Source organism: Antedon mediterranea, chromosome 4 (assembly GCF_964355755.1).
Source record: "Antedon mediterranea chromosome 4, ecAntMedi1.1, whole genome shotgun sequence".
Lineage (NCBI taxonomy): Eukaryota > Metazoa > Echinodermata > Crinoidea > Comatulida > Antedonidae > Antedon > Antedon mediterranea.
The window spans coordinates 6,476,459-6,485,469 of NC_092673.1; the positions used below are offsets into that span (position 1 = coordinate 6,476,459).

General features: G+C 33.7%; 2 protein-coding genes across 2 annotated transcripts; one reads left to right on the top strand and one right to left on the bottom strand.

The window, feature by feature from the left end:
• Window positions 1–2,902: 2,902 nt before the first annotated feature.
• LOC140046731 (probable serine/threonine-protein kinase PknB) lies at window positions 2,903–3,667 on the top strand. The gene has a single exon (XM_072091433.1). It carries the CDS (start codon window positions 2,903–2,905, stop codon window positions 3,665–3,667), a length of 765 nt encoding a protein of 254 aa, XP_071947534.1.
• A 2,597-nt stretch (window positions 3,668–6,264) lies between these two features.
• On the bottom strand, window positions 6,265–7,451 carry LOC140047956 (adrenocorticotropic hormone receptor-like). Its single transcript, XM_072092985.1, has one exon. The coding sequence runs from the start codon at window positions 7,299–7,301 to the stop codon at window positions 6,498–6,500; it is 804 nt and encodes a 267-aa protein (XP_071949086.1). The 5' UTR covers window positions 7,302–7,451; the 3' UTR covers window positions 6,265–6,497.
• Window positions 7,452–9,011: the final 1,560 nt, after the last annotated feature.

Below are 9,011 nucleotides of genomic sequence, written 5' to 3' on the forward strand. Positions count from 1 at the left end.
TTGCGTGATTCATATCGTCAGTTTAATTTTCGAGTAGGCTATAAAACCAATAATGACATGCGAAAACGTAAGACAGGTTAAATATACATTTTCTAGTTTGTGGAAAATGATAATTAATAAAGTAAAGTAAAAGTCATAAAAAAGTAGAAAATATGGATCTTTTACTTACTTATGCATGATTTGATTTGACCTTATACATTGTTTTATTGGGTTAGAAACTTAATTGTTCCCCTTTTGGCTACTAGATTGAACACACTCTCTAAACCTCATTGACTTATCATCTCCTACACTTACCTATTTTAATGTATTTTGTATTACCAACACTCAGGCTATAGTACAATGGAGCTGTTTTAACATTATCATTATCATCGAAGAGCAGAGGCCGGATTTATCGAACTTGCTTAGAATAAAAGAAATCGTCTTATGCTAACAACTATAGCAGTTTCACGAATAAGCCTATATTGCTTTGGCGGTTCTTACTATTTTAGTTAAGCAACAATATAAGACAATAAAATACCAACTCAGAAAACTTTTGTAAACTAAAATAAAACAAGTAGGGTTCTCTTCCCTGGTATATCATTATCTTTCTTTTCTCACTCTAAATGTGGTTGGAGAAAAAATGTAACTAGCTAACACCATACATTCTCATTGCTACCATTTCCATACCGATCCGAGTATTTTCATTTAAGTTTCGAGGCAAATGTTATTTTATTAGAGTTATTAGAGTATTTCTTTTTAATATATTATTTTCTTTCTAAAGCCAAATATAAATTAATATTGTTCTTCTCTTGTAGATTTTCTTTAAATAACTAGAAACACAAATTCACAGAGATTCATACGGAAATTGTGCACGTTTTTGTTTATTAAAAGATTCACATTTATTGTATTGGCACATTATTAAAATAGGCATAAGATTAAAACTAGGTCCAGGGCCTAGACTAGGGCTACTTACTTCTATTAAAGAAAGCATAGGGACCGAGTGATTTTTATTCGGAATCGGAAGAATTACCGAGAAAGGGTCAAACCTAGCCCTTCCTAAAATTGAGATCCTGCCGTTTCCTCTCCTGTTTTTTGCCATATTTATTATGTATTCCACTGTTAGCAGGTACATGTTAGGACATTTTGGTAGACTAAGCCCTTTTTGACAATTTAAAAATGAAACACTAGTAGGCCTACTTATTTTTTTTAGCATAGGCCTACTGATAAAATGATAGATGGAATTTCGAATACTGTATCCTGGCAACCATGGAACATTTCGACCGCGTATATAGAACAAAAAGATGCATTTCGAACATGTGAACGCACACGCGCTCAAAATCATCTATATAAGCAGCGCATCGATCACCTAAAAATCGACAACAACTTGAGATTTCTCTCTCTACCAGTTGTTTTTAACGTGCTGTATAGTATTCACATAACGTATTGCTAAGCAAGTTTCGAATTCGAAAACATTCACACGAAGAAGAAGGGTAGGCCTAACTAGGCCTCCTAGTAGGCAGGCTTTTTAATGTTTTTAGGACTTTCTAAAAAACAAAGAGTTTGTTTTACCAATAATACATAGGCCTAGGCTAGGCTTAGTTTAGGTAGGCCTAGACTATAGCCTAGAGGCTATAGATAGGCTAGGCTACTCTAGCCTCTAGGCCTTAAATAAACTAACCTAAGGCTAAGCCTTTTATTTTAGTTTTAGTTAGACCATATCCTTTTCATTTAGGACCTACCTACTAGGCCTACCTAGGCTGAACTACTACAACAATAGCCTAGTTACCATAAGCTAGCTAAATGCTACTTCTATTAAAATAGGTAGGCATTTACAGTAAGCTATGGCCGTAGGGCCTAGACTACAGTAACTCTTTGAGTCTTGGTTCTCCCTGTAGTAGTAGTAGTAAGCCTCTAGGCCTAGTAGTAGTAGTAGTATCAGTACTAGTAGGTAGACAGCTTACGTAAGTTCTAACTAAGTACCACACACAAGACTAGCTTTAGTTGTAGACCTACCAAGCTAGCAGAGGAGCTTATTCTTGCAGTTGTGCTAAACAGCGCATAGCGACTATTTTGTATTTTGCGCTATATTAATTTAAAACCATTATTAAACCATTAACTATTATCGGTACTACTACTACTACTACTAGCCTATTTAAATTATTATTAAATAATTAATGTGAATTATATATTTTTTCAATTAAGTAGATCTCAACAAGATGCACACCAGCAAGCAAGAAGAAAGTCAGTATTTACAAGGATTTGGACAGCTGTGCTTCATCTTCTTTGCATAAGAGGAATTGACGAATCATCGGATAGCAACTTAAGTTCGTCATCGTCATTATTATCATCATCATCACCATCTATATTATTGCAACCAGCGGGCACAGTGTCGGCATCGCTGTCAGGGGTACAAGAAGTATCAGTACGACAGGTATCATCAAAGTCTCTATCAAAGTCATCAAGATCACATTCGTCTATGTGGCCAATGTCATCCACATCGTTTGCGCTTTCTCCTAGCCAGATACTTACCACACCAGGTCTATCACCCGGGGAGGTGATTCTCCCAAGGCAACATGTTTGTAGCTCATCCTCATCATCTACCGCTCCGGTCCAGCGCATTTTTAGAAAACCAACATCAGAGTTATCACCCGGTGAGATACCAGAAAGGAAAGGTCTTTGTAGTGTGCCATCATCGTTGTCGTCACAATGGCCATTGTCACCTGCCAGTAGCTTCAATGGTTCTTCCCGTTCTTTGAAAAGTAACACTACCACTTCAGCACCCATATCCGTCTTTAACGATAGAGATGCTACAACAAAACTTGCTGAAATTCTGCCGCCTGCTCGGTTATTAGATAGTTCAAGTGTAACCGACCTTTGTAATCCTGTACGCCTTGGACAGGGAAGTTTTGGTCGTGTTGACCTGATGTCATCCAATCTTTTGCCAGGCCACTATCACCTTGTCGCCGTCAAGACGGCTTTTTTGAACAATTACAGCAATCCTGATGAAGCATGGGGCAAGATGGTAGTAGAAGCGCGTGTTATGAAATTTTTAGACGATCTTCCATCTGTTCCTCGAGTCTTTGGCGTCTTTCGCCAAGGTGACGTATGCTGCATGATACAGGAGTTTATCGGAAATACCTTCACCCTTTCCAGCACCACCTTCCTGGATGTATTGCTAACCGGGCAGCCGTCCTTGAGCGCGCTTGAATGTATCTCTATGACATCAGAGGTTGTCATTGCGCTCAACGACATGCACAAACGTGGGATTCTCCACAACGACGTAGCTGCGAGAAACATCCTGATCCACCACGCTGGAACCAGCTACAGAGCGAAGCTTACAGACTTCGGGATGGCATGCAGAGTACAATATCCAAGAGCACATAGAGAGTTAACCTTTTCATCGTTGGACGAACTACTCCAATACAATCAGGATCATCCGGAGGTAGCACCAGAAAAATACCTTGACGGTGCTTGTGATTCTGTTAACGGTGACGTGTATTCCATCGGTTATGGTATACGTATTGTAGGAGTGGCAATTAGAAGCAGCGAGATGGTTGAACTTGGAAAGTCTTGTACATCTTTCGACGCAGAAGATCGACCATCTCTAGATTGGGTAATCAACATCTTGGACATCATTAAAGAAAATGAAAAGAGCAATCCAACATGCCGGGGTATCAATGGCCCTTAGTTTTTTTTTAAATATAGTTTTAAATTATTAGGCTTAACATATAAAAAATATAAACAAACAAAGCACAGACATAATTATAATGTATAAATAAATTAATAGTAATTATAATGTAAGTTTCAGTAATAAAAAGAATAAATACTTTAAAATATTGATAATTAGGCCTAATAATATTTAAATGACAATCCTTTTTATCTAAGTGTTTCTCCCTCTTATTTACATGTGTTTCTTGTTAAGTTTATTCTTAATTAAACATTTTAAATAAAATTACAAAAAAGACGACACTAACAAAACATTATTTTAAAAAAAACGAACATTTTAAGTTGCTATTGGTAAGTATTGTAAAAAGGTAAGTATACTCAATTTTAACATTTTCTTTGTAATGTATTTCAATGTAAGGCTTATAGTTTATATTTTTAACATTAATAGATATGTATATAAAAGTAATAACAAAAAAACCCTTGTAATTTTTTAAACAAGGTTAGATGTCCTATAAATTTTAATTATAATTCTTTATCATAATTTGTCTATTTCAATATATTATAATGAAAAACATACAAAGAGCTCTCGCGTTTATAAAACATAATTTTTCTTATATTAACTATATATTTCTGTCCTCTAGGTTTAGGTTGTCATGATACAGTCTTGCTAAGAACTACATGACGTTTATTGAAGACAATCATTTAACCAATTAAAGGTAAATCATTACTGTATTGTATTTAAGTAATAAATCGATCTATATATTTTTGATATTATAAAAATGTTTTCCCTACCAAAATACCATTTTATTATTGTATAACATAACCTTTTTTTCTCTTTTCATGCAAACCTACCACGATTATCAAATGATGATCAAGAGATGATATATATCATCATTTCAGGTAAAAGAAAATAATCAAAATTTATTTTGATACCGCTAATTAAATCGTATTTCTTTAAATATTTGTGTGGAAAATCTGTGTATCTTATTTAAGTTTATCTAAAGTAAATATAGCTAAGTAATAAAGTGTTTTCTTTACTGTTATCATTGATACTTGTCGAGTAAACTAAAATCAACAATCGATATCAAGCTGATGTTATCAACATATATTATGTAAGAAGAGTCACAAATGTTATCTAAAACTCTATCCACCAAAACATTAAAACAAGTTAAATTGTGTAATACAGTAATTATTATTTGTGTGGCCTGTATTAATACATGTAGCTACAATAAATAACTAAAGTGTTTATTTTTTTAAATTTTGTTTACAATCGATACCAAGCTGATTTTATCAACATTTTAGGTAAGAAGAGTCACGATTGTTATTTACAACTCCAAACCATTAACAGAAGTGACATTTATTTGTTTATAACTGTATAATAATTATTGTTTTTCTTTTGATGGCGATTCGACATAATCAAGTCAATATCAACATCTTTGGTATGAACATTTAATCACTTTGTATGACTCTAGTCTAGCCAAGGCACTTGAAGTTGCTAGAGTCTCGATCGAGGTATTACAAGTTCAACCAACATTTGTATTGTTTAGTTTTGTTATGTTTAAAACTTCTATGATTTCTTGTTTTCATTAATTGGCGAGAGCACTAATACTACGACTTATCAACAAGACATCGACATGATGATGATGATGTTAGCAACATTTTTCAACATTTTAGGTAAAGATATTACATTTTTTATAATTCAAGTCTGACTTTACCTAGTTGAATTAGCCTAAGCGTTTTACATACAAATAAAATTTGTAATTCTATTTTTTCCTTTCATTTCGGTAAGTACCACAACTCATCACCAAGAAGTTAGGCCTAATATTAAGATTATTTTTCTAATATTTTAAGTAAAAATAACCAATCACAGTTGATGTTTGAAAATTCCATTTTTATTGTTTTCTTTTCATAAATAAGGTGGGAACCATCACAATGTCAGGTAAAAACAAGGAATCGCAATTGTTATGTAGGTAGGCCTACGTACGACTCGTATATAGCTACTATACAGTTTCACCAAAATATTAAAGTTATAAAACGTGTTTAAAACGTGTTTCTTAAGACGATGTAGCCTAACTAATCATTTTGTACATGACAAACTTTTTTATTCTTTTTTAAATGACAATCGGCCGAAGCACCAGAACATGTACAATCAAGCATAATCAAGAGCACATTTAGTTATCTATAACATTTGAATGTGTTCATTTAGGTGATCTAAGTGAGAGAATGAAAGATGATAATTCAGAATCGGGGTAGTTTAGCTAGTATGCTTAAAAGTATTGAATCCTCTGGACATTTTGATCTGTCAACTCTCATTCCTTTTAAACAACTTAAAATTAGATCGTGGAGAGAGTGAACCGTCTCTCGACATGCGGCCTGTGTAACGACTGGTAGATAAATGCTATTCATGAAGAATGCAATAATAACGTCATTTAACTGTACTTTATTGACAATCTAATAGATCTCAGATAACTATTTAAATGAAATAGTAGTTTTTATTAATATTAGTAAATGTGTTGCTATGACTAATGAACTTACTTATGTTATTAAATCTAGGCCTAACTTGTTAATTTAAACAATAATATAAATCTAACACTATCATTACTACTAAGATCTGCCGTTTATAGTAGTTTAATATTTAAATAATAACAATAATAATGTTTGCTCGGCAATTATTGTACTGCAACCAGGGGAAAGTTAATAGCCATGCTTGTTTAAAAAATGCTCTTACTCTACCATTGTTATTATATTGCTGCTATTATTACAAATAAACACATTTTATTAATAAATATTAAAACACAAAAGATTAAAATGAAAGTGTAAATCACTTTAATGTGCATTAAAATAATATATATCTAACACCTACTATCGTGTGTTTTGTTACTCATTTGTAAAACTAATTCGTCTGTAGTGTTAGTAGAGCGATTCCCAGTATCCTGAACACTAGAATCTTCAATCACCACTGTTTGGCGGAAACAACATGATTTTTCATTCGTGCAACACCCGAACAATTCCGAAATTCCTTCTCGGAAATCCGGCAACCTTCGCCAATATATAACCGGATTCACCGCGGAGTTTAGCAATATCATTGCAACGCCAATGTAGAAAACCAAACTCGACACTATACAACGATCCTCTTCCTCAAAGCCATAGTACATTGTGAACATAATGCGAAGAGATTCAATTGCCCATGGCAACCAGCAAATAGCGTAAACCACCACTATTACAACATACGCCCTTAACACAAGTTTTGTATACTTATAGTTACCTCCTCGGTTCAATCTAGCGGACATTCGTTTATCATGTGAATGTATTTTTATAAATATTGAAAAGTAAAGTATTGAAATCCCAATCATTATTACAACAATGCACAGAGGACCAAGAGTGAAAAATATAACTCGATGTAGGATATAGTCATAGAACGAAATTGGTAAAAGAACTGATGACGTTATCAACCACATGATGACGGAAATGCTTAGAAGTTGACGCGTTGTTCCGATGTGAGTTTTGCTACTGTTGGTGAATACGACGATCTTGAGAAATCGTTCGGCAGCGATTGCGAGGATCGTAAAACCCGAGACAATGCCGACAATCAGTCCGATGCTCTCCATATAGGTTTTGTTGAAAATCACAATACAGGGGTAAATTATACCGGCCATTAAGTCCGTTAGTGCTAAGTTAAAGATAAGAATATTGCGGCGTTTATGCAGCCGCTTTACTTTGATGATTGCCGCCAGAATAATTGCATTTTCTACGATAGATAAGATGCATATCAAGAAGAAATAAATTGAAAAGATTGCCAAGCCTGTATTGCTGCTACCAAAGACACCGGATTCCATAATGTCAACAGGCTCCACTGAGCAGTTTATAACAGCAGTGCGATCCATCGTCTTGTCGAATTATCTTCCTGTTGAATTGGCCTAAATAGATGATCGAAACATGATAATTAAAAAAACAGAAACTGATACAGCAATGCAACCCACAATTGCCTTTAACAAAACATTCATTAGTTTACTTCAAGCAATGCAACCCACAATTCATTAGTTTACTTTATGTTTTAGTAATAATTAAAACACAATTAAAAAAAGCATACACTTTACTTTATTGCCATAAAAAAAGTCTGAGAATATAACTGCTACATTCTGCAGTTATGAAATATTATCTACCTGATAACATGTATTACAAGTATTTACTACACTTAGACTTGTATCTCACTGACTTGCGGTAGTCAGTTAGATAGTATATCGTGAAAGCTGCAGAAATTAAAACGAATACTTATAAATATATTGTATCCAAACAACTCACCAGATAGGCAAAAATGATAACCCTTCGGTTTTACAAATTAGAAAAGTTAAACTTTAATTGCATAGTTTTTTTGTTTAAGTCGAATGACCCACGTTAATCACGAAACTGTAAGAACTAATTAATTGCGAAAATATTTCTCTATCATTTTATAGATGTCCACGCCGGAAAATAGAATTAATCGGTGGATCACTGGTGTGCATGAAAAATCAAACCGCACACGATATGCCCTTCACAAATAGTTAAAGGATAAACTTTCATCATGTTCAAGGAACTTATTATATTACGACAGTATTACTCATGATATACTGAAAGAGGCGCATCACTTTTAACAAAATATTAAAATTTAGCCTAATAATTCCAATGTTACTACACCTTACCAAACATTTAAAACAATGGTTTTATGCCATATTTTGTTCGTCTATTGGCTTTTACTTATAGTAATTGAAAGTATGATGAAACTTAAGTGAAAGTACGTGGTAGACCCACTTAACACACATAGCCTTGATGATGAGTGGTTTTACGTACGAACTGATGTCATGACTTACTAGCTTCCTAGAGGGATAGGCCTACACAGAATGTAGCTGGCAGTACACGTTCTAGTACTAGTGATGTTAAGCTAAACTACTGCTCGTTTACCGTCACTTGACCAAGAATCTGGAACAATTTACTAACTAGTTACATTAAACATTTGAATGACTATAAACAGCAATACTTTTTATTTTAACTAATGCTATGAATGAAGAGTCGCTGATTCTGAGCTTATCATAAATGGGCGCTATAATGTTAATGTTAGCTCAACGAATAATAACGGCACTTATTAAATTAAATATCAGTTACATTGTCTCTTTAAAAAAAACAACAAATTGATAGCAACACTTTTTGTGTGTATTTCGATTTTCTTTCAATTGATAATGACCCCAATGGGAACTAATTCTTCCTGTAAGGATTAATTTGGTCGCCAATAAAAACAAACATCTGATATTGAACATTTAACTAACCAGAGGCCTGTAGAATAGAATAATATTATACAATAACAAGTTTTGTTTTTGTCTTTTCTGTTTTTA

What these genes read in the sequence shown, in the direction of transcription:
- LOC140046731 (XM_072091433.1), top strand. Translation starts at nt 2,903, where the DNA reads ATGTCATCCAATCTTTTGCCAGGCCACTATCACCTTGTCGCCGTCAAG.
- LOC140047956 (XM_072092985.1), bottom strand. Translation starts at nt 7,301, where the DNA reads ATGGCCGGTATAATTTACCCCTGTATTGTGATTTTCAACAAAACCTAT.